The sequence below is a fragment of the Pipistrellus hanaki genome (assembly GCF_964339955.1).
Source record: "Pipistrellus hanaki genome assembly, chromosome: 9".
Lineage (NCBI taxonomy): Eukaryota > Metazoa > Chordata > Mammalia > Chiroptera > Vespertilionidae > Pipistrellus > Pipistrellus hanaki.
In genome coordinates, this window is record NC_140511.1 from 9,535,575 (window position 1) to 9,561,214 (window position 25,640).

Genomic DNA, 25,640 nt, shown 5'->3' on the forward strand with positions numbered 1-25,640 from the left:
GTTTCTCAAAGTGAGAAACTAAAAAAGTGTGTAAGCCCATTGACCTCCAGTATAAATATATTAAGATACACTCATATAAGGAATAAAGGTTGGAAACCTGAGAACCAAGGTTCTTGTGGGGGGAGATAGACAATAAACACTTCCAGAAGTTGGTAAATAAGAATGTCCCTGACTGGTCACAGAAAGTAGTTATACAATATCCATTGTATTCATTGCAAATGTTTATGTCATAATCCTAACTCCTTTCATTTAGGTGATCACTCAGCACACCTCTCTGGCTGACAGGTCAGTAAATTGAGACCCTCAGAGGCATGTGACTTTCCTGAATCCAGGTCATCACAGTAGAGCCTGGGAGTCATGCTGTCAGCACAAGTTCTCACCCCGAAATGGTGGGTGGCCTTCAAGGAGAAGGTGCTAAACAAATTTCATGTACAGTATGTTGCCCCTGGGAAAATAAATTTTGTAAGCTTCTTTCTTGAGTTCTGTTCTTAAGACTGGAGTTTTACTAATGAGTAATTAATGTACCTCCATTCAAAAGGCATTTCATAATGAAATTGACTGACTTGGTATGAAAAAAAATCTAAAATTCAAATGAGCAGGTTTATTGTCATTCTTTGTTCTAGATTATAAGTGAGATCTTATTCATCTTGAAAAGTGATTGTGCCTTGCTGGCATCAAGAACAATTTTCTGTTTCTAGCTTGCAATTAGCTGTTCTACCAAAGGATCTCACATGGGGCGGTGACGAGCGGGGGTGGAGGGGTAGAGGAGGGGGGGACGGGGGTAGTATTGCTGCTCACAAAGTTTGAAATGACTCACTTTATTTTTATGTTTTAATAAATATATATTTGTATTGAGTTCAGAGAGAAAGGGAGAGGGAGAAAGAGATAGAAACATCAATGATGAAAAGAATCATTGTTTGGCTGCCTCCTGCACATCCCCAATTGGGGATCGAGCCCACAACCTGGGCATGTGCCCTGAACGGAATCTAACCATGACTTCCTGGTTCATAGGTTGTTGCTCAACCACAGCCACGCAGGCTGGGCAGAAATGGCTCACTTTTAATCACATGCATTATCTTTTAAATTCATGCACATTTTGTGTTCTTGGTACAATGTTTATATTTGTTTTAACATTAAAATTATTCAACTATTTAACAGAAAAAATGGATGTTCCAGGAAGGTATATTTTATTTAGCTTGTAATGTCACATAACTCTGGCACACTGCAGCGTTATGCTTGAGGATATATAAACATATATCAACAGAAGGACTGAGGCTAGAGCGTTCTTTCCCAGCCGCAGGCTGCCCTTACACACCACTCTAGTGTGTGCACATTGATTCCTCTATCACTTTTCTCAACCTCAAGGGTTCCCATGCCAGTCTCAATTAATATAATAGTAGGTTTTCTCTTTTGGGGGACTTTTGTGGAGGAAGGAGTTGGAGGTTTGACAATAGAAAAGAAGAGGAAAGCAGGAGGCAGAAAAGAAACGGAAGCTTTTGCTCTGAGACTGTGGGGAAAAGAAGAGAGCTGTGGGCAAAGAAAGCTGACCTTAAAGGTGGCTGCCTCCATCTGCAGGAGAAGGAGCTGAGCTGAGTGACACAGGGCTGGATGGCATGTGTTTTGGACCTATCAGAGCATCTCAAAATTTTAAATTGCTCTTTGTGTTTGGAACAGATTGGGCACAGCATTTGATAAATGGCATTGATTGGTTGCCTCCTGCATGTGCCCCGACTGGGCTGGGGATCGAACTTGCAACCAAGGTACGTGCCCTTAACCAGGAATCAAACTGGAGACCTTTTGGTCCATGGGCCGATGCTCTAACCACTGAAAATACCAACCAGGGTCTTAAAGCTCCTCACCTGCAAGTTTGTGTTAGCAGGGGAGGGCATTTAGGGGTGACCAGGCTGGCAGAAGAGGGAAGTTGGGAATAAACAGGCTGGCAGAGGATCAGTTAGACATCAATCAGGCTGGCACGGGTGTGGTTAGGGGGTGATCAGGCTGGCAAGCAGAAGTGGTTAGGGGCAATCAGGAAGGAAGGCAGGTGAGCAGTTGGGAGCCAGCAGTTCTGGATTGTAGGGATGCCCGACTGCCCCTTTAGACATGACCCAATTGGATCGGGCCTAAACAGGCGGGCAGTCAGACATCCCGTGAGGTGTCCCAGATTGGAGAGGGTGCAGGCTGGGCTGAGGGATTTTGTGCACCAGGCCTCTAGTGGTGTATAAGTAGCAGATGCAACACAATAGTAGTGTAGGACCTTTCCACATACCTTTTTGAAAAGATAGATGTATTCTTTTAATCTCATGCGTATTGCCCTCTCCCCTTCTCCAGTCTGGTTTCCTTCAATATGCTGATCACTTGATCTCTCCCCCCCCTCCCCCCCCCCCCCAAGGAATTTCCTCTTGTGTATAAATGCTCAGGCTGTGAGTCGGTGGTTTTTGGCATTACTTCTCTATTAGCTCCCTGTCAGGAAGTTCAGCCAGGGGTTGGAGTGATTGCTAAACACAGAAGACTTCCCAGTACCCATTTTTAAGAGTGAATAATAAATGACTCCTGGGAACTTTGAAACTCATCCTTCATCACAAGTGTTATTTTGAAACCCACACAGTAGACTCTTGTTTTGTTCAATTCCAAATAAAGCTTTTGTGTCACATGATTTCCAGACTAAGTCGTATTATATAGAAAAAGGAAGATTAGTTCCTATGTGTCATGTTCCATTTTAACAGTCCCTGTAAGTAACAGTTTAAGTCCTATTTATAATGTGTTCTTTCATGGGTGCTGATATTTGTGTGTTTTGTTTAGGTTTTTTTTAGTCATTTCAAGTTCCATTACCTGACAGCTTATACCCCTCCACCCCCCTTGCCTAGTCCATTGAGAAATTAACCAAGCACCAAAATCATTTCTATATTTGGTCTTTGTCTCTAATTGCAAATGCAATATTAGGGTTATGAGTCCTCAGAAATTTTCAGATTTTAAAATGTGAAGGATCTTATCACAGTGTTTCATGGTGTGGTTGTTTATTTAGGATAAATAAGTATTTTCCCGCTTCACTTTTTCCTTCTGCCCCTACTTACAAGCTGTTTACTTATGACAGCAATGAAGTGAAGCTCAGATTACTGTTGGAGGGATTGACCGTCCGTTGTAGCTGTACTGTATGACCTTAATAGTGACTGTGAACATTGGAACTGGCTGCAGGCTCTGCCTAATCTGTTTCCATCTGTTTTGGATTGCTCCTTGGTCAGCCAGAAAAGAAGTCCAGGGTATCATGAAGTGGTGGGCCAAAAGAGAACATTTCTTGTTGCAGTTGTCCTGATTTTTAAATTAGTGCCACCCGTTCTTCCCTCTTTCCCCTGACCACAAGCACATACCCAGTTGATGATAGACTTACTTTCAGGGATACAGTGTCACCACTCTGTATAGCCCTGGGCTTCTGATCTTGCCTAGAACAAAGAATTTCAAGTCTTAAAATTGATAGTAAAGCTCTGGTATTTAAACCGTCCCTGGGAGAAAGACACATGGTTCAAATTAGGGTCTGCTGCTGTGTATTCAAAGGGACAGGGATCTAAGATACATTTCAGCCTGCAGACAAATGCTAACCAACCAACCAGGGTGTTTGGGGTTGGAAAAGAACTTAATAAATGATGTGAGGAGCCATTAGTAAGTGGAGAAATAAAGGACCATAGGCCACGTGGTGAGAACAGCTCCACCCAATGGCTTCTGTTGAGTACCCATCTTAACCAGTTTCTTCTGTTGTTTCTCCCTCTTCTTCTGTAACTTTAGAATATTCATCATTTTAATGCGGAAGCTATAGGTTATAAATCTTTTCTGTTGCCAGTAAATAAAAATAAGGGATATAAAGTAGCTTTTCAGGCATTTCCAACCTGAGAATTTTCTATTCAGGCATTTCCTACCTGAGAATTTAACTGTTCAATATTTTATTTTTTATTTAAGATTATATTTTAAAGTCTTTATAATTATAGGATAATATAAGAATATTATAGGAAATTTAAGCAAAAGATTTTAAAATATTTATTTATTTATTTATTTATTTTTTAAATATATATTTTATTGATTTGTACAGAGAGGAAGGGAGAGGGATAGAGAGTTAGAAACATCGATGAGAGAGAGTCATCGATCAGCTGCCTCTTGCACACCCCCTACTGGAGATATGCCTGCAACCAAGGTACATGCCCTTGACTGGAATCGAACCCGGGTCCCTTCAGTCCCCAAGTCCCTCTATCCATTGAGCCAAACCGGTTTTGGCAGATTTTTAAATATTTAAACTGGAGTCCCACATCCAAAATTTATCATTTTGAGTGCATTTCTTTTGTTATTTATGTATTTTTCCATAATTATAGTCAGTGTATATATAATTTTATGTGCAGTTTTTATCCTTTATATTGTCAGATATTTCCTCATGCTTCTCCATATAATCATTTTTAATGGTTGAATATTGAATAGATATGTCATAATGTACTTATTTTATCCCATATTAGTGATTTTTTCTTTCCTAAAATTTATTTTTAATTTATAGTTGACATAATATTATGTTAGTTTCAGGTGTAAAACATATGACTAGACATTTATATGACTTCATCAGTCTAGTCCCATCTGACACCACAGGTAGCTATCCTATATAATAAAGAGAGAATATGCAAATAGTTGTTGCACTCTCACGCTGGGGCCTGGGAACCTGAGGCCAGGCCAGGGAACTTGAGGCTGTGCCCCTTGCTTGGTGCCAGGCCAGGGGACCTGAGGTCACAGCTCCTGCTTTGCAAGGCCAGCCTGGTTTGGGTCTCATGCGATTTTGAGGTGTGCGTAGGAGGATGGGAACTTGACTCGGGGTGCCAAGGCATGCCCCAGACTGCCAGGAGGGAGATTTTCATATATATGCTACTAATTTTCTTTCACCTCCTACATTTCTATTATAGAGAAAGGGCAATAGCAATATTAAACTATTTCCTCTAATTAATTCCCTTTTAATGTGCACAAATTTCATGCACGGGGCCACTAGTTATAATATAATTGACTATATTTCCTACATCCTCATGACTATTTATTTTTTTATTTTTATTTATTTTAGAGAGAGGATGGGAGGGAAGGAGAGAAGGTAGGAGCAAGGGAGGAAAAGAGAGAAACATCAATTTGTCATTCTACTCATTTATGCGTTCACTGGTTGATTCTGGTTTGTGCTCTGACCAGACCTTGGCATATCAGGAGGACATTCCAACCAACTGAGCTGCCCACCAGGATATTTTATTTTTATTTTTAATTACAGTTTACATTCAATATTATTTTGTATTAGTTTCAGGTGTACAGCATAGTGGTTAGATAATCATATACTTTACCAAGTGACCCAGACAATGTTTCAAGCCCCACTTGGCAATATTACTGATTATATTCCCTATGCTGTACTTTACATCCTCATGACTATATTGTTACTACTAATCTGTAATTATCAATCCCCTCACCTTTTCAACCAGCCTCCTAAACTCCCTCCCCTCTGGCAGTGTCCCACTGTTCTCTGAGTCTATTTTGTCCCTTTATTCTTTAGATTTCACATGTAATTGAAATCATATGGTATTTGTTTTTCTTTGACTGTTTCACTTAGCATAATACTCTCTAAGGCACATGTGTCAAACACACGGCCCGCGGGCCAAATCCAGCCCGCCAGGCCTTGCAATGTGGCCCGCACCGCGCTGTCATCACTGTACTCCGCTGTCAGTTTATGACATTGTCAGTTTATGACTGTTCAGTAAACCATTTGGCCCGAGATTTAGGCTGGATTTTAGATTTTGGCCCCTTCTCTGATTGAGTTCGACACCCCTACTCTAAGGAGTAAGAATAATATTTGAAATAACTGTAGGAGACCAGTAGGGAATAGTTAGGTGTGATCAGGCAAGTAGGGAGCAGTTAGGTGTGATCAGGCATGCAGGCAGAGGTGGTTAGGGGAGATCATGCAGGCAGGCAGGCGAGAAATTAGGAGCTAGTGGTCCTGGATTGTAAGAGGCAGTCGGACATCCCCCAAGGGGTCCCAGATTGGAAAGGGTGCAGACTGGTATGAGGAACCCCCCATGCATGAATTTTGTGCACTGGGCCTCTAGCAATAATAATTATAATGTCACTTGGATTTTTAAAGTCAGTGTCTAAATGTGTTTGACGTGGGAAGTAAAAGTAATATGACATTTTGGGGCCAGTTGAGTAGGCTTATATGTATTTACTAGAGGCCTGGTGCACAAAATTTATGCATGAAGGGGGCGTGTTCCTCAGCCCAGCCTGCACACTCTCCAATCTGAGATCCCTTGGGGGATGTCCGACTGCCCATTTAGGCTCAATCTTGATGGGGATCACCCCCTAACCACTCCTCTGCCAGCCTGATTGATGCCTAACTGCTCCCCTGCCAGCCTGTTTGCCCCTAACTGTCCTCCCCTGCAGGCCTGGACACCCCTAACTGCCCTCCCCTGCAGGCCTGGTCTTTCCCCCTCTCCCCCAACTGCACTTCCCTGCAGACCTGGTCACCCCCAACTTCCCTCCTTGCCAGCCTGGTCCCTCCCAACTGCCCTCCCCTGCTGGCCATTTTGTGGTGGCCATCTTGTGTCCACATGGGGGCAGGATCTTTGACCACATGGAGACAGCCATCTTGTGTGTTGGCGTGATGCTCAATCTGCATATTACTCTTTTATTAGATAGGATAGAGGCCTGGTGCATGGGTCGGGGCTGGCTGGTTTGCCCTGAAGGAAGTCCCAGATCAGGGTGGGGGTTCTTTGGGATGTGGGATGGCCTGGGGAAGGGGCCTGTGGTGGTTTGCAGGCTGGCCACAAAGTGGAGGCCCTGATATCTGGGGTTTATTTACCTTCTATAATTGAAACTTTGTAGCCTGGAGTGGAGCCAAGCTTCCTGCTTGCTCCATGACTGTAGCCATTTCTGTTGGAATCTATTTACCTTCTATAATTGAAACTTTGTAGCCTTAAGTGGAGGCCTGGGGGGAAAGGGCAGGTGGAAAGCTTGGCTTCCTCCATTGCTGGGGAAACCCAAGCCTCCCTCCTGCTGTCTGTGGCCACAGCTATCTTGGTTGGGTTTATTTGCATATTTGCTCCTGATTGGCTTGTGGGTGTGGCTTGCGGGTATAGCGGAGGTATGGTCAATTTGCATATTACTCTTTATTATATAGGATGGTTCTCATGTGGTCTTATCATTGATTACTATCTAATTTCATTTTCGTCCTTAGAGGATCAAGTACACATGCCTCACTCAGCCTAGGTTTTCAAAGGGAAGAGTGCTTATTTTTCTGACATAAACCAATGATACTGTTAGTTACCCAGATAACTTTGCATTCCAGCTCATCTATAGCTTTGTTATTTTAAGATTAAGTGCCTGGTTATATAACTTCTGAATGTTCTCTTTTCACACTGAATGTTCAAACTTAAGGACTCAGAACCTTTATTTCAGTGACTAGGAGCTAGTGTTTGCTAGGCTAAGATAACATGAGTTATGTTAATTTGCCTTTCTAGATTTTGGCTTCAGTAACCTTTTCACTCCTGGGGAGCTGCTGAAGACGTGGTGTGGTAGTCCTCCCTATGCTGCGCCTGAACTCTTTGAAGGAAAGGAGTACGATGGGCCCAAAGTGGACATCTGGGTATGTGACTGCCTTCTCTTAGGCCCATCACATTAATTACCCTGGACTGATGACCTCTGTCTTCATCTCAGGAGACACAAATGTGGCATGAGAATTCAGATCTTGCTCACCTCTCTTTGAATTCTCAGTTTTGTTTTGTTTTTAGTATTTATTTATTTTAAAAAATATATAATTTTATTGCCCTAACTGGTTTGGCTCAGTGGATAGAGCATCAGCCTCCGGACTCAAGGGTCTCAGGTTTGATTCTGGTCAAGGGCATGTACCTTGGTTGTGGGCACATTCCCAGTAGGCAGCTGATCAATGTTTCTCTCTCATCGATGTTTCTAGCTCTCTCTTCCTTTCCCTTCCTCTGTAAAAAGTCAGTAAGACATATTTTCCAAAAAATTAAAAACATATAATTTTATTGATTTCAGAGAGGAACGGAGAGGGAGATAGAAACATCAATGATGAGAGTATCATTGATCCGCTGCCTCCTGCACTCCACTACTGGGAATCAAGCTCGCAATCGGGGCATGTGCCCTTGACCAGAATCAAACCCAGGACCCTTCAAGGGGTCCTGGGTTTGATTCTATCCACTGAGCCAAACCAGCCAGGGCTGAATTCCCAGTTTCCCCCCCAGTAATTGTCTTAGGGATTGAACCACAGATTTCAAACTCCCCCTTTGCCTGTGCAAAAAGAAAAAACTCAGGGCAACTGGGTGGGTGCCCTTATCAAGACGGATTCTTTCTGTTGTTGTTACTTGTTGTCTTCCTAGAGGATGAATACTAAGAGCAATTCTAGATATATTACCCCAAACTAATGTGTGGACGCAAAGAAGAATGTTAATGATTCTAAAGATGATTGCTCTTGACAATGCCCCATATTATTTTTCATAAATAAAAAAAGGAAGAAGTTTGTTCCATTATCTTGTGGGTGACTCACATATTCCTCAGACAAATGCTATAATGGCCGCTTGTTTCCTCTGCTGCGATTAATGGCATGCACTTTCTGTTTGGGATGCAGAGCCTTGGAGTCGTCCTCTACGTGCTTGTGTGCGGTGCCCTGCCGTTTGATGGGAGCACACTGCAGAACCTGCGGGCCCGAGTGCTGAGTGGGAAGTTCCGCATCCCATTTTTTATGTCCACAGGTAAGGGTGTTGCCAACACACAGCTATGACTGCTTTCATGGAAAGTTAGACATGTTATCCTAGGAAGTGAGTGATGGAGCATAAAGGGCTCTTTAACAACCTTTCTTAGCTCAGTTTGCTGAATCGGTCCCTCTGGAGGGAAGGTTGGGTAGGAGCCGTGTGCAGGCTCAGCATCCTAGAACCCTGCTAAGTTGGTCTGAGTTTGGCTCTGGGCTCTGCATATAACAATAATGTTATGTGGAAAATTACCAACCCTTCTGAGCTTTATTTATGTTTATTCTTAAATCTTATTTAATTAATTTACTTTTAGAATCTTTGTTGTTAAAAGTATTACATATGTTCCCCCTTTTCCCCCATTGACCTCCTGCAGGCGGCCCCACCCCTTGCCCCAGATCTTCACCACCCTACTGTGTGTGTCCATGGGTTATGTATATATTAATACAAGGTCTTTGGTTGATTACTTCTCACCCACCTCCCCTCCCCTGCCTTCCCTCTGAGGTTCCACACTGTTCCATCTTCCATGTCTCTAGATCTACTCCATCAGTTTATTTTGCTAATTAGATTCCACATATGAGTGAGATCATGATCATGTGATACTTGTGTTTCTCTAACTGACTGACTTCACTTAGCATGAGGCTCTCCAGGTCCCTCCATGCTGTCCCAAAGGGTAAGAGACCCTTCTTTTTCACTGCTGCATCGCATTCTGTGCTGTGAATGTCCCATAGCTTTTTATCCACTCCTCTACTAATGGACACTTGGGCTATTTCCAGATCTTAGCTATGGTAAATTGTGCTGCTATGAACACAGGGGTGCATACGTTCTTTCTGATTGGTGCTTCAGGTTTCTTAGGATATATTCCTAGAAGTGAGATCTCTGGGTCAAATGGCAGTTCCATATTTAACTTTTTGAGGAAACTCCATACTGTCTTCCACAGTGGCTGCACCAGTCTGCATTCCCACCAGCAGTATACTAGGGTTTCCTCTTTTCCACATTCTCGCCAGCACTTGTTATTTGTTGATTTGTTGATGGCAGCTATTCTGACAGCTGTGAGGTGATAACTTATTGTCATTTTAATTTGCATCTCTCCGATGCTCGGTAACTTTGAGCATCCTATGTAATAAAATTCTAATATGCAAATCGACCAACAACCAGGTGCTATGGCACACATTGATAGCTAGGAGGCAGATGCTCAATGCAGGAGCTGCCCTCTGGTGGTCATTGCATTCCCACAGGGCTGATGGCTGGTAAGTTCATCAGCAGTGGCGTGAGCCTCTCCCGCCTCTGCAGCAGCTCTAAGGATGTCTGACTGACGGCTATCAGTCAGTCAGACATCCCCCAAGGGGTCACAGGCTGCAAGAGGGCACAGGCCAGGCTGAGGGACCCTCCCCCCAAGTGCACAAATGTGCACTGGGCCTCTAGTTTTTTCATGTCTCTTGGCTATTTGTATGTCCTCTTTGGAGAAGTGTCTATTGTATTTAAGTCCTTTGCTTATTTTTTAATTTATTGGGGTTTTTTTTGTATCTAATTTTGTAAGTTTCTTATAAATTTTGGATATTAACCTTTTATCAGATATATCATTAGTGAATATATTCTCCCATTTAGTGGGTTGATGGTTTGCTTTGGTGTGCAAAAACTTTTTAGTTTGATATGGTTTTATTAGTTTATTTTCCTTGCTTGGGGAGATATATCACAAAAAAATATTGCTACGATAGATCTCTGATATTTTACTGCCTATGTTTTCTTTTAGGATTTTTATGGTTTTGAGTCTAACATTTAAGTCTTTAATTCATTTTGTCTTTATTCTTGTGAGTGGTGTAAAGAGGTGGTCTAGTTTCATTTATGGACATATTTGTACAATTTCCCCAGCACCATTTATTGAATAGGCTATCTTCACCCCATTGTATATTTTTGCCTCCTGTGTCAAGTATTAACTATAAGTATTTTTTGAAATGAGTCATTAGTAGGATAAGTAGCTCTTAGAAAACTTTAATACTGAAAAGAGATACCAGATATCCAAAATCTAGTTTTTTTCATCATCATTAATATGCACATAAGAAAATAATAGCGACATGCGGTAAGCAATCTACTTAGTTTTGCTTAATTATGACTTCATTTTAAGGAATAACATACAGAGTGTACATCCATTTGGGTTGGACAAAATAGAGGCACATGGAAATTACATTTTAGAGTAACTGACTGTGTTCCTTAGAGCTAATGATTTATAAATAGTATGTCAGATAATGATAAGTGCTTTGAGAAAAGTAAGTAGGGAAGGAGGTTAGGGACAGAAGCAGTAGATTATTTTAGAAAGTTCGGCCAGGGAACCCCTTCACTGAGAAAGCAACACTCCCACCCGCAGTGAAGGAGAGGGCCTGCTGTTCCACATTCTTACCAGAATTTGATGTTATTAGTGCTTTCAATTTTTTATATTTTAATAGATATGTGATAGTATTTTATTTTATTTTGCAATTCTCTAGTGACATATGATGATGAGCAGTTTTACGTGTGCATTTATCATTTATACTAGAGGCCCAGTGCATAAAATTTGTGCACGGTAGGGTCCATAGGCCTGGTTGGTGATCAGGGCTGATCAGGTTCCCCACCTCCCCACCTCCTCCTTCCCTTGCCACCTGTGCGCTGCCACTGTGTGGTTCCTACCCCAATCTCCCCACTTGCTTCCCTGCCTGCTCCTTTCATCGCTCCCTCAGCGCCCGGCCACCACCGCTGGTTGCCCACCATGTTCCACGCTACGCCCTGATGGTCAGTGCACATCATAGTGAGTGATCGAGCTCCCGGTCAAAATCCCGAGGGGACACTTTGCATATTAGCCTTTTATATATATAGACATCTCATTTGGTGATATGTCTGTCTAAGTGTTCTGCCTACTTTTTAATTGAATTTTTTGTTTTCTTATTGTTGAGTCACTTTTTACTTTTGAAACACCTTTTTTTCTTGTTGCTACTTAGACATCATGCTCTCTCCTTTCCTCCTGTCTCTCTGGGTGCACCTTCTCGGTCTTCTCTCCAGTTTCCTCGTTCCCTGTTCATCCTTTAATGCTTCCCTTCTTTGATCATCTTTCCGATCTGTCATACTACCATGATGCAGGGATGGATGTTCAGTCTCCAAATAGTGCACAGTCATCTCTCTGGCCAAGGCCTCTCCTACAGGACGAAGGGCTATGTATCTAACTTGTTCCTGCTGTGATTAGTGTCACTTTTATGCCTCCAATTCACAACCATGGGAATATTTTTTTTCTTTTGTTGTTGTTCATCTTCACCCAAGGATAGTTTCCCATTGATTTTTAGAGAGAGTGGAAGGGAGGGAAAGAGACAGAGAGAAACATTGATGTGAGAGAGACACATCAATTGGATGCCTCCCATAGGGGTGGAGAGTGAGCCTGCAACTGAGTTATGTGCCCTTGACTGAAATTGAGCCCAGGACCCTTCAGTTGGAAGGCCAACACTGTATCCACTGAGCCAAACCAGCTAGGGCAACAGAAACATTTTCAAAACAGAATTTAACTCTCCTTGTCCCCCAAATTTCTCTAATCTCTGTTCCCTAATTTAGGGAATGGCATCACCATCAGATGAAGGCAGAGACTAGCCTTGATTTCTCCTCTCTCATTGCCAACCCAGTATAACCAAATCCTGTAGATCCAACGCCCTGTTCTGATAGCAAATTCTGTGGTGGCCCTTGCCTAGATCCAGTTGTCGCCAATAAATGGATTCATGGCTGCAGTTTTGTCCCTCTCTCATCTTATCTCCACACTGCTGCGTGAGTAATCTTTGCAAAGCATAAAAAATAAAGCCACACACACACACACACACACACACACACACACACACCCCTGATCATGTCCCTTTCCAGCTTCACTTTGTCAGGGATTTATCACTGCCTTTAGCTGAAGTTTATTCCTCACAGCGACTAGGGTGCTAACTCTCAAACTTTTTATACTATGACCTAAGACTCCCTCTTATTCACACATGTCCACAATAAAAAAAAAGAAAAAGTTTTTTTACAAAGCAAAATTTGCCTTTACTATGTACAGTATATATATTATTCTGTTACATTAGAAATGCTGATTATAACTTACTAAGTTGACCTCATGACTTCTGTTTTAAAAAACAATGGCAGAGAAATGCCTTTATGATCTGGCTCCTATCTGTCTCCTTAGTCTAATTCCCATTTTACATCTAGTCACCCTAGTTTCCTTCTGGTTCCCTCCCACATCCCACCCCACCACCTATCCACCCCTGTATTCTAGAATGAGAATTAGATGTGAATAGAAATAAATCTAGATCATTTCCACCATTCTTTGATCTCTGGACTTTTATCATGGGACTTAGCAAACTTTATTGTATTACTTTTTCCATTGTATAGCTTCCTTATTTTCTCTAGACTATGAGCTTAGCGAACATAAAGATGAAGCATAATTTTTCACAGTTGTTTAGAGCCTAGTCCAGGGTCTGGCATGGGGTAGGGCTCAGTGAGTGTAAGTAGATAGTAAATGGAACCTGCTTTGAACCTCCAGTGGCTTTCATTTACACTTAGAATAATATTCAAATAGTCATTGTCATTATGGCCTACAAGGCACAACTGTGATCCCCCCTACCCCTTCTAACCCTTAGACTCATTTCCTGCTGCTCTTCACCTTGGGTTTTGAGCTCCACCCACACAGGCCTCCCTGTCCAGCACACTCATTCCTGTTCTCTCAAATATTTGCACGGCTGGCCTCCTCACCTCACCTGAGGTTTCTGGTTATATATATAGACATCTTAATTGGTGATATGTCTGCCTGTAGCCCACTGTCCCCTTACAGAGGTCTTTCCTGACTGCCCCATCACCCTTTCGCATCTCTCAACTTTATTTTTTTCATAGCACTTCCCCCCATCTGGCATTTTTGATTTATGTGTCCCCACACCCCATTTCCACTGTCTCCTGATGGTAATACAACTTTGGTTTTGTTCAGTGCTGTATACCCAGGGCTTAGGACAAAATATGTGTTAAATGATTAGGTTTGTTAAAAGGCTAACTACTAAAATTCCTCCAGAATGTACACTTGTATTCAAATAATAATAATAACTTTTCTGTATGGCTTTAGAATTTACACAGTAGTTCCTATACTTGGTCTAATTTGAACTATTATAACTGTACTATGGAATTGGCATTGACACCTATTCTTTTATAATTTTGCCAATGAAGTTTAAGAAGCTGAAGTTTAAAGAAATGAATTTACTTGCTAAAGCCACAGTAATAAATGGTTAAGCCAGCACTCATTTCCAGGGTGCCCTGCTTTCACCACATGCAGTAGGAAGGACAAGATGAGCAGCCCTCTCTGCTTCCCAGTGTCCTCGGGGTCCCCTGTGAGCGGCGTGGCCTCTGCCTCCCCCACCTTGGCACCATAGCAGGTGTTTACTCGAGCCTCACTAGAGCTGGCTTCAGGTGGTGAGTGCTGGCTGAATAGCTAACCAAGCTGCCAACCACATTGGCTGTTAGTGCTTAGAAATAAACTCTGTTGCATTTAACTACTTAGAAAGAATATTTGTAATATGGTCCAAGTTAGCACAAAAGTTTAAAAACTCAGAGAACACCAACACAGTTATCCTAAATGTGGTCATTTTTTAATTCCAGACAAGTAATTCCTTAAGTTGGAATAAATTTTTTTGTAAAATTAAGTGCAGAAAATGAGAAGCAACCCAGTCTAGGAAGTGAGTAGATGATGCTATGTCACCAGTCTGATCTCTCTTGCCCTCAAGGATTTCCAGTGCTCAGCCTTGCCTCAATCCTAAAGGCCCACTGGAGAACGCTGTCTCCGGGAGAAGGCCTGGAGAAAATGGATTCATAAGGTGGTTTAGTCTTTTCTTAATTTAGACATCCTATACATAACGTTTCAGGTTCAGAAGGAAACCGACTCTTTCCTTTGAGCCTTTTCTGTAAACACGTGTAGTTTGGGGCCCAGTTGCTCTTCACTAGGCTTGGAAGCCATACTTTGGTGGAGCCTGCAGCCCTCTGTCCCTGTACTACAGGAGGTCGTGTAGAGCAGTGGTTGGCAAACTCATTAGTCAACAGAGCCAAATATCAACAGTACAACGATTGAAATTTCTTTTGAGAGCCAAATTTTTAAAACTTAAACTTCTTCTAACGCCACTTCTTCAAAATAGACTTGCCAGGCAGTGGTATTTTGTGGAAGAGCTGCACTCAAGGGGCCAAAGAGCTGCATGTGGCTTACGAGCCGCGGTTTGCCGACCATGGGTGTAGAGGAAGAATGTCCCAAAGAACAAGACCGTTTTCTGTCTTAGGATAGTATCACAGACTTGAGCTGAGTTGACCTATTTTTCTGCCAAAAGAATATAGAAACTCCAGCAGAGATGGTATAATTTTCTAAGTTAGCATTTGGGAGGCAACGTGGGGAAGGCCCCAGAGTCTAGCTTCTTCTGGCGAGTTGAATTCCAGAGACTCTACAGCTGTGCGGGAGGCCACACAGTACAAATGGACATAGTAAGTTCAGGAATTCTAAGCGTCTCTTTATTGTCAGTGATGTATGGAATGAAGTGCCCTCACACTTAACGGGTATCTCTATGCCTGGTTCTTCTTTGTTTGATGCAAGCTTCCCTTCGTGGGCATCCTGACATATGCCAAAGACGTGCACTGGAATGATGATGCTATAAATTTCAAAGAGGACTTATTCCAGGCTGAATTGACTTTAAACCACCTAGTTTTATAGCTAAGTATATGCCTTCCTCCTTTCTCCCTAGAATGTCATTCCTTTACATCAGAACTGTGTTCCACACATCATCTTCCATAAACCCAACAGTGCCTGGTGTAGTATAAACATTCAGTAAATATATGTTATGACAAACTGCACCATCATCAATTACCTATAGACTTTTATACCAGACCCCAGTGGTTTATTATTATCAAAGAGTTAGGTGGCTCGCTGATTATCTGAATTATTAATTGGTTTTATGTGCATTTGTTGTGTAGGTGGTATGTAAATGACCAGGTCAAACGACTTCTAGTTTTAAAAAGGTTTTGATCTATGATAGACTTTCTTTTTGATCTACTGTAAATGTATTTTACTTGACTTTTGGATTAAATTTCTAAGAGCATCCCAGAAAGTATTCAGTCCAACACTGAGCCTGAATAAAAGCTGGAACTTGTGTTGATTGAGCTGCTGCTGAAGATGAGCGGTGGCCTGGATATGTGGGAGCAGATGCTTCTCTGTCCCCTCCCTCTGAGGAGAGCCAACAACTTACGTGTTTTGAGCACCAGACTTGTTCACTCCGAATATGTTTTTAAAAACCAATGGAGGCCTACTTCTTAAAGCCTACTTTCTCTTATTCACCATTCATACTGCTAGCACATGTAGTAAGATCAGTCATTTATTTAACTGAAGGAAAATTAATTTACAGTGAAAAAAACCCTGCAATGACAGTGAGCACATAGAGATCTCTCACGGGACAATATTTTTGAGTCCTTATTGACTAGACTTCATTGTGACTTAATGAATTGTAATACTGCACAGCACTTTATCACTGGGAATGGAGGGCCCAGACTTGCAGATGCTTTTGATGGAGACTGTGCTTTGCAGCTCCTGCCAAAAGCTTCCATTTAGACTCGGACAGCTGGGCCCTGATTGGCTTACTCATCGAGAACCTGGAAGCATCTTGCCTGGCTGAAAGCGTTTTGTTTAGAGGGGGTGGGACAGACGATTAAAGCAGCTCACTCACCGGTCTCCTTCTACTGAGGGGCTCAGTGTCCTCAAAGCACTTCTCTCATTCCTCTGTGAGGCATGCTGTACTGCAGGAGAAAACCTGTGTGCTACTTTCATGCCAACGAATGCAGAAATCACAAGCGATGTCAGCAAAGAGCTGGATCTATGTAGGTCAGAGGTAAGCAGGCCTCCCCTGACCAGCTCCATAATTTTATCTTATGTAATGAAAACCAGTGGGTAAGTACTGGTACTGCCCTATTTATTATTACCCCTTTCAAGCCAAGTGTCTCTTACCTTATAGGGGAAAATAGAGAAAAGGAAGAAGTTCTGAGTGGAAGGACTCCAGAGATTTGGGCAATAGCTCATATTCATTGAATACTTCATAGAGAACTGTTGCATTAACTTACTTAATATCCAAAACAACCCTATGAGGTAGGCTGCTCTTGTAATCTGGTAGACAAGAACATTGGCAGAGCTGAGATTTGAATCCTGGCAGTCTGGCTTCAGAAAATATCTGTCTTTGATTATAATTTAATTCTCAATAAATACACACCTGCCAAGTTATCCCAGTTATCAAAAGAGTCTTGGAATAGACATTTTGTCCATCTACAGCTGGATTATTCTGTTTCTTTTCAGTCATTAGCATTTAATTTTACTTAAAAGTAATAGTACAGATGAAGAACAGACTGGAATGGTGTTTAAAATTAACTTCTGAAAAATCACATTTATATAAAGGAAATAAAACAGGCCAGAAATCCAAAAAAGGTGCAGCTTGTATTATTGCACTCGAATAAAATGTGCATTTGGGGCAGCATAACATAGGCCCGCAGGCCCAGAGGAGGAGGCAAGCCTAGGAAAAGCCCAGGAAGTATTCCTGGGCCCCGAGCTCTCCAGTGGCCTCAGACACATTTCACATTTCGAAACATTCCGTTAGAGCTCTTTTCACAAGGGACTGCTGTGTCTTTCACACGTTTTAGTCGCACCCACACTCTTCGTTTCAATCCTTGTGCAAGTTTAAGGTGCAGCTGGACCTCACGTGCTGGGACACCTGTTACCGCACAGCACCCAGAGCCCAGGCCACGGAGTAGGGAAGGAAGTGAATTTCTACTTTACACAATTTCAGGGACCAAAACTATGGCTATAGTTTACCCTTCAAGCACTCTTCATTTTGGTCATTTATATTAGAACATGAGCAAAAGTGACAGGGTACAAATCAGCACTAAAGTAATTCCTAAGCTGCTAGTGGAAAATATAATTTAAATTTTAAAAGTCCCAGCCACGATCTTGGAGTAGCATAACTGTATGTATAAGAAAAAAAGCTGTAAACTTAAAGAAAAGATAAACTCTTGACTTCTAAAAAAAATAAATAAATTGATTTTGCCCTTCCCTTGAGTGTTAAACAGAAAACTGTAAACCAGTGGACCCAGTTACCAAAACACACTTGTCCTCTTAAGCCAAGGAGCGCCCTTAAAGTTCGGCCTGAGCTAGTTTTATCTTCAAGTTTTCTCTTGAGTTTGTCCACGAACTGAAACGTATCCAAGAAGTCAGAACCTTGGGTAAACCTTTAATGCAGCCAAGTCCTTGGCCGTGAAGCTGGCCTCGATGGTCTCAATAGAGACATCTTCCAAAGCCTTCGCAAAGAAGCCGAGCTCTTTGCTGTTACCAAGCTTAGCTTGTGGGCAGAAATGGGAGCAATGGGGTTGGTAGATGTCTCCTGTCCCTTCTGGTACATGCGGAAGTGACGTGCTACAGTCCCATAGGCAGCCTCTGCTTCTGCTGTCTTGCCATCTGAACAAATCAGCACGCTGGTCTTCATGCCAAGAGAGCCATAACCTTGGGCCACAGAATCGGACTGTATGGCGCCTTCGTGGTTTTTATAGCCTCCCTCTGACTTCATGGCTTGGGCCCCCATGTGGCCTCACACTGCGATTTGCACTGCTTGTCATAGATCTGAAAGATGTCTTTAAAACGCCCATCAGATTTCTTCAGAATAGTGTTTTTGGTGCTCAGCTACAAAGGCCCACTCTAGAGCCATCTAGAAAGCACTGTGTGCGAACTCTTGGATTGACTTATCTTGATTGTACATTCCCATGGCAACACCACCCCCCCTCTTCAAAGTTATGTACCAGGTATGTCTGTTTTTGGATCCATCACTTGGTGTGTAGGTTATCTCTACTTTTGCAGGCCCAGGAACAACAAAGTCAGTTGCTCTGTACTGATCCCCGTATGCATGATGGCTTATGATGATGGATTTTACCATCCGCTCACAAGTCAGGGGGATAATTTTGCAGATAATAGCTTCCTTGAAAACATTCCCAGAATATTCCGGATGATGCCATTTGGTGACTTCCACATTTGTTTCAACTTGTAATCCTCAACCCTCTTCTCATCGGGGTGATGGTGCCACACTGGACACCAGCGTTCTACTGTATAGCTTCTGCGGCATCCTCCTGAGTCAGCTGTGCAGGTCCTGCTCCACAGGAGAAATGAGGTTTTCTTTAATCAACTTCCAAATGGTTCGTGTCATAGCCTCTTCTTGCATCTCTACCACTAAGCCACCATAGACTTTTTGAGACATTTTGACTTCACTAAACCTTTACAGTGGGTCAACTTCAAATCACTCCAGCTCCCCTCAGTCCTGTAGAGTCTGTGGAGCGCAGTGATCTCCTGCAGGGGCAGGTGGGCTGGCGATGCCCCGGGGCGAGGGTGGCATAGCCACTCCCCATCCCACTCATAAGCACAGGCAGCGGGGTCCCTGCTGTTCTGGCGTCAAACACAGCCTCCAAGAAACCACAGACAGGTAAGCAGGTGAGCAGCTTTTCCTCTTCCTGGCTTTTTTCTGGATTATTTCTTGAAAAAAATTAATATCTAGTAAAACTGAGCCAGAATTTTGTTCATTTGAAATCAGGACTTAACAATATATTTGAATAATGGTGTAATAGTATAAGCAACAAGCTTTTATTTAAAAAATGTGAGCTGCACATTGGAGAGCCCGTGGGGTAACAGTGGCTCGGTGCTAGAGGTAGGTATTGACAGCACCAGCATTTCAGCCAGCATCTCCTAACTTTGGGTCACCAATTCTGACAATATTATAGCCACCTAGAAAAACTGTTAAAAATAGGAAAGTTCAAGAAATAGGTGTTATTTTCTAATAAATTGAGATACATGAGTCAAACATTTGTTTTCTCCTCAGTCTGTCTCAGGTTGATACACTGTGAAAACCAAAGAGCAGCCTCTCAGCCTGTTGATTGATTCCTAATAGAAGTTTTTCTTAGCAGCTCCATCTTCACTTGCTAAGCTGTGCCATGCCATCTCCCTTTGGCTTCTGTTCATCCACAGAAAATGGCTCACAGGATGTAGTTATAAGGAATTCTATTTCTGTTCCAGAACATTCTGATAACAATTTGCAGGAAATGGTGGTCTTGGGATTTGTATTTAAATCAAGAAATCTCCACTTTCTTATCTGATCTCTCGCTGATTATCCTTCTAGGAATTTTACTGAGTACTTCAGTCCTGGGACTCCCATTCTTTCCCCCAAAGAACTAAAAGTAAAAGGTTTCAAAATAAGGCATTTTATTCCTCAGTGCCATTGTGTTAGAGGAACTGATACAGTTAGATGTGCTTGTTTTAGGAGTCACATCTTACTGTAACCAGCACTATTATGGATTAAGTTCCATTACAATTAGTTTCCAGATTGTGTATTTTTTGTGTGTGTGTGTATGTGTAGGTGATGCTACAGTGTTGACTATTATTGTAAATAAAGTCCCTTAACTTACAAGTTAGAAATGCTTAATATAGTTCTAGTGTGTTCGTCATGTGTCAAATTTAATTCATAGAGTAAAAATCAATCAATCCCCACAACACCATTGTTCTAACAATATCCAATATAACAAAAGTTAACAACAATGAAAAAACCCCTGGTATTTTGTATATTTTTGTATTTAACATTTATGCAATCTCTGAATTCATCTATAGAATAGCACATTCAGTGTGTGTTATTTATACATACAAATTTCTTATTTCAAGACCATTGGTCTGTGTTTTTTAGGTTTTAAAATAGTTACTGTGTAAAATAGATTTGACCTCAGCTGACAGCTGCCAATGACCGGGTTTCCTTGGGCATATTAAAAATGTCATTTTAAGAGCTGAGTCCACAGCAGAGAGAGGATTCTAACTCTGGCTAGCTTCTTACCTGTTGGGAGCTATCAGAGTTGAGACAAGCAACTCAGTCTTAAGGAAATAGAATTAAGTTCCTTCTAGCAGAAGTTATGCGGTGCCCTGAGGGTTTGGCCAGAAGATAAGATTAACCTGCCGCTTAACATCTTTGCAACTTCCCCTTCCTGATCCTCCCCCATAGATAGCCCAGCCTTGGAATGTTACACCTTGGAATGTTACGCTGCCCTGGCAGTTAGCCAATCCTGTGTTGCCATATATTGTACCTTACCACCTTGCCACTCAGTGCCTAAACCAATTATACACTGCCAAAGACCCCTCTGCATAGGCAACCCTTTGTTTCTGCTGTATATATACAGCCATTTCAAAAAACAAAGTTGAGGCTTGATCAGAACCTTGTCTTGCCTCCGTTCTTCCGCGTTCCTTGTTTGTTTCATTCTCTTAGGTGGTTCCTGCGTACCCCCGTTGTTGCCCCGCGGGCCGGGACACTTACCAAAAGAAGGTTCTTGCCAGTTCGATTCCCAGTCAGAGCACATTTCTTATTGATTTACTTTTTCATTTTTTATATAGGGATCATGACAAAATAGTCACACTATTTTAACCATGTTGTGACAGGATCTGATCATTATGACAAACTTTATTTTCTTTTCATTAAGAAAGGCAGCATGTTTTGTGCATGGTTTTTCTTTTTGGAAAAGGCAGATAGCAGTAAAGAGGAACTCTGGGACACAAACATTTGTAAGTCTAGAACGTATAAAGGAAATGCATTCGCTCTTACCAAAGCTACATTGCTCCATCATTGCAACCATGCATTAGTCTTGTTCTGTGTGTCTGCTATTCTAGTATCAGTTTTCCCCAGAGAGGTACTTGAGCTGGATAAAATGAATGGATAAGAGATTCAAACAGTGTCCTTGTTATGCAAAGTCTAAGACTTTAGTTCCATTTATCTTTTTTTTTTTTTTTTTTTTTTTAATTACTCATTTTCCAGGGTAACACGCTTTAGAGATTTAATAGCCAGTTTACTTTTGTTTTCTTTTTGGATTTTGAGATTTGAGAAAAATAGAACCCTCTTTGAAATTTGAATTGCTCTGGAGAATTAAATAATATTAAGAAGTTTGTTAAAATTATTGAAAATAAACAACTCTTGGGCTAAATGTTAGGAATTATCTTTGAACACCAATATTTATTAGGAAGAGTACACTTTCCTCCAAGCACCGGTGAGAAACCTGGCTGATTGCTTCTTGCTTGCATTCTTCCCATGTCGCCTGCCGTAGATGTCTTCTGCTTCCCTAACAGTTGCATGTGGTCAGAAAGAATCTGTGACTCCACTGTTTTCAGACCATCCTCTGCCCACAAGGCCAAAAATGATTGCTTTGCTATGTCCCATACTGAGGCATCACGTGAAGGGCTTAAGGGACAGTTGGCATTCCCTCCATTATAGGATCAGCCTGAAGATTCTGAGGACCCACTTCCTGGAATTTTCACTTAGCCCTTCCCCTTGTCTGTGATTCCTCAATTGGCTAAGCCGTTTTCAGCCTTTCATCACAGTCTTCCTCACCGTGCAACAAGCCGAGTACGGAGCAAAGTGCTCTCTTTTGTAGTGCATTTAGTTCTCCCCATGGTGTTCCTGCCTTCTCTGGCTGTCTTAGTCCAACTTGCCATCTTTCTTTAATAGGTTTTCCAGCTAGTTCACACTCTGCTATGAATTTGCATAGAGCCCGTTTTTTTATTAATTTGGTTTGTAGGTGACTCTACCATGATGAAACCTGTGGAGATTACATGGCATTTATCTGTCAGAAGAGGAATGAAATTGATTTGATTTGTTCTTACTAAGATACTTGAGATGCACAGGTAGGGTCCCTAGATCTGGCCGGTGACCAGGCCAATTTGTGGAGTGAACAGCAGGGTGATCGGGAGGCCCCTGCAGGCACCCACCTTGTCTGGCCTGGGACCTGCAGACTGGGGGCAGCTCTTGCGTTGAGCATCTGCCCCCCTGGTGGTCAGGGTGCGTCATAGCGACCAGTCATTCCGCTGGTCGGTTGATTTGTGTATTAGGCTTTTATTATATAGGATGCTGGCTACTACTTAAAACATCAATAATTAACTTATTTTAGGCATTAGATAGGTTAAGAACTCATAAGACTGACCAGAATTTATATCCTGGTCGTTTCTCCACTTCTCTGATTATAAATTTATTTTTCTATAAAATTGATATAATGAATTATAGGAGTTGGTGTATGAAGTAAATGCTTAAACTTTTTAAATATATTTTATTGATTTTTTACAGAGAGGAAGGGAGAGGGATAGAGAGTTAGAAACATCGATCAGCTGCCTCCTGCACACCCCCTACTGGGGATGTGCCCGCAACCAAGGTATATGCCCTTGATCAGAATCGAACCTGGGATCTTTCAGTCCGCAAGCTGCCATTCTATCCACTGAGCCAAACCAGTTAGGGGGTAAATACTTAAATTAAATGACCTTTAAAAGTTTCACATTGAAAGATTGTCAATTCAATTCCCAGTCAGAGCACATGCCCAGGGCTCAATCTCCAGTAGGGGGCATACAGGAGGCAGCCATTGATGTTTTGCTCTCACATCAATGTTTCTCTCTTCCTCTCTCCCTCTCTCTCTTTTTCTCTCTCCCCCTCCCTCCTTTGCTCTCCCTTCCTCTTTCTCTAAAAGTCAACTTTAAAAATCTTTTTAAAAAAAGTTTAGCACTCTGTCTAGCATATAAATGTTCAATAAATATTAATAATTATTAAATAATATATTTGAAGAATTGTTCTTTTAATCTTTCATCCCCTCCTTCCCTAGGTTTCTTTTTATTTTTTTTCTCTGTGTCTTTCACTTTTACTCTCTTAACTTGCTGAAGATGTATTATTAACACTTTCAGTTAAATCCACAGGGTTTATGTAGAATACTTACATGCCGAACGTCTTGGTTTATTGTATCCTAGCCTTGATACTATAGCTATGCCCATATCCAGCTGCCTCCTCAAGTGGTAATCTGATTGACAGATTAGTCTATTTAGCCTCAGCAAAGATCAGTAAGGAAGTATCCTCTGTACAAGACAAAGAATTCTAAAACCTTGGGAATCATCTGATCCAGCTCTTCTCCTAAAAGAGTGCCTCATCTCAGTCTCCTGTGAAGTGATAGTTGTCTGGTTTTTCTAGCTTAAAGCATGGTGAATGCTTATTCAGTGGCAGATCCTTAGACTCCGATGATTGAAGTTGTTTGAAGGAATTGTAGCAGTATTCTTGTAACTGGCACATTGAGGGCCTGCTGCCTTCCAGGTCTCATAGTGGGCCCCAGGGGGTTGACGACTCAGTGAAAGTCTGCAATCTTGAAGGACTCCAGTTTTCCTTTCACCTAATGCTAGAAGGCCTTCTGTGATAAATGCCAACCTGGGATCAAACATTTCCAGTGATAACAAGCACGCTGTTTCACAGGATAAAGCACTCTCTTCACGTGGTTTGTATAGTTGGAGTTCATTCTATCCCGTTGTTTCTGGTCTCGGTTTTTCATGTGAAAACCTGTCTGTGAAATGGATGCAGTTAGCTGTGCTCCAGGGGTGGCCCTGCCCTGTCTCCTTCCTTAAGAGGCCCACTCAGATCCTTACTTAGGACGCTGGCCTAGTTGTTCGGATCAACTCTAATAATTAGAAAGACGTTTCCTTATTTGAACTTGTTACTTTCTAATTATTCCAGGTTCAGCCCCCTGGAGCAACAGCACAATATAAATCCACTTACTTTCTCTCTCTCTCTCTCTCTCTCTCTCTCTCTCTCTCTCTCTCTCTCTCAAAACATATTTGTATTGATTTCAGATAGGAAAGAGAGATAGAAACATCAATGATGAGAGAGAACCATTGATTGGCTGCCTCCTGCATGCCCCCTACTGAGGATTGAGCCTTCAACTTGGACATGTGCCCTTGGCTGGAATCAAACCCTGGACCTTTCAGTCCACAGGCTGATGCTCTACCCACTGAACCAAGCCGGCTAGGGCCACTTTGTCTCTTTTATAGACTCCTCCAGATGCGTGGATAGCTAGCATGCTCCCTCCTGCCCACACCTCTTCTCAGGCTAAATAGCCTCACTGCCTGGCACCTTGCTGCAAGGGCGTGATTTTACGGTTTTAGTCTGGGAATTCTTTAAGTGATGCTATTTCTTCTTCTAGCTTGGACACTGGAGACAGGCTTGGCCTTCTTCATGCATACACAGCAGCTCTCTCCACAGTCGTCCTGGTGTCTGGGAGCACGTTGGGCAGGGCAGGGCAGGCCTGAGCCGCACCCCCTGGTTCGCACACCCCGGTGGATCAGCTTTCATGGCCCACAGTGATTTTCACCCAGGAGGCCAGAGACGCTAGGCTCTCGTGAGCTGCCCCTCTGGCACGCACAAGCTGAGCAGCATGTTCCTGCATCGCCCAGCATGCTCCCGCCTCATTCATACCAAAGGTGCTGCCTCTTGGGTGGGAACAAGCAATAGAGCCATTTTTGACATCAAAATAGAGTACTGAGAATATCCAAGATGGCTGCACAGGTAAACACCTAACCGCAGCCGCACACAACAATTTTAATAAAATACAACTAAAATATAAAATGGACATTGCCCAGAGCTACAGGAAAGTCCACTGACTGGAAATTCTACAACAAGAAGGAAAGAGAAAACCAGAAGGAAAATCAGAGGAGCTGTAAAAGCCTAAGGTACAGAGACATGTGGCATGCGCAGAGAGGACATAGCCGGAGAGGAGGGCGTGACTGAGTGCCTGGTTGGCATTCCCTAGCGGAAAGGAGATAAAAGCTCTGGACTGTGCTGAACCCCAGACCCTTCAGCGCTGAATCCCAGTTCTAGGCCAGACCCTGGGGACCCAAGCGCATACAGAGGGAGACTGGGCTGTGAGGCAGAATCCCAGGAGAGCGGCGAAAGGCAGAGCTCCCGGAGGTGCGCACATTGCGCGCAGAGGACGGACTGTTGACTCTGCTGCCATATTGCCCTAGCG

General features: G+C 42.5%; 1 protein-coding gene, 1 long non-coding RNA gene and 1 pseudogene across 5 annotated transcripts in view; 1 reads left to right on the plus strand and 2 right to left on the minus strand.

The window, feature by feature from the left end:
• SIK3 (SIK family kinase 3) overlaps window positions 1-25,640 on the plus strand; it is a 235,529-nt gene that overhangs the window by 164,345 nt on the left and 45,544 nt on the right. For all 3 annotated transcript variants that reach the window (XM_084895560.1, XM_084895559.1, XM_084895558.1), the window contains exons 5-6: window positions 7,509-7,633; window positions 8,636-8,759. In XM_084895560.1, the coding sequence (XP_084751686.1) occupies window positions 7,509-7,633; window positions 8,636-8,759 (249 nt within the window). The remainder of the gene's footprint in view (window positions 1-7,508; window positions 7,634-8,635; window positions 8,760-25,640) is intronic.
• On the minus strand, window positions 17,912-19,410 carry LOC311627296 (isocitrate dehydrogenase [NADP] cytoplasmic-like; annotated as a pseudogene). The gene has a single exon. The product of its transcript is annotated as an isocitrate dehydrogenase [NADP] cytoplasmic-like (transcript).
• LOC311627297 lies at window positions 20,194-22,760 on the minus strand. The gene is made up of 2 exons (XR_014795882.1): window positions 21,140-22,760; window positions 20,194-20,665 (listed from the first exon to the last, which is right to left on the minus strand). It is a non-coding gene; the product is annotated as an uncharacterized lncRNA (long non-coding RNA).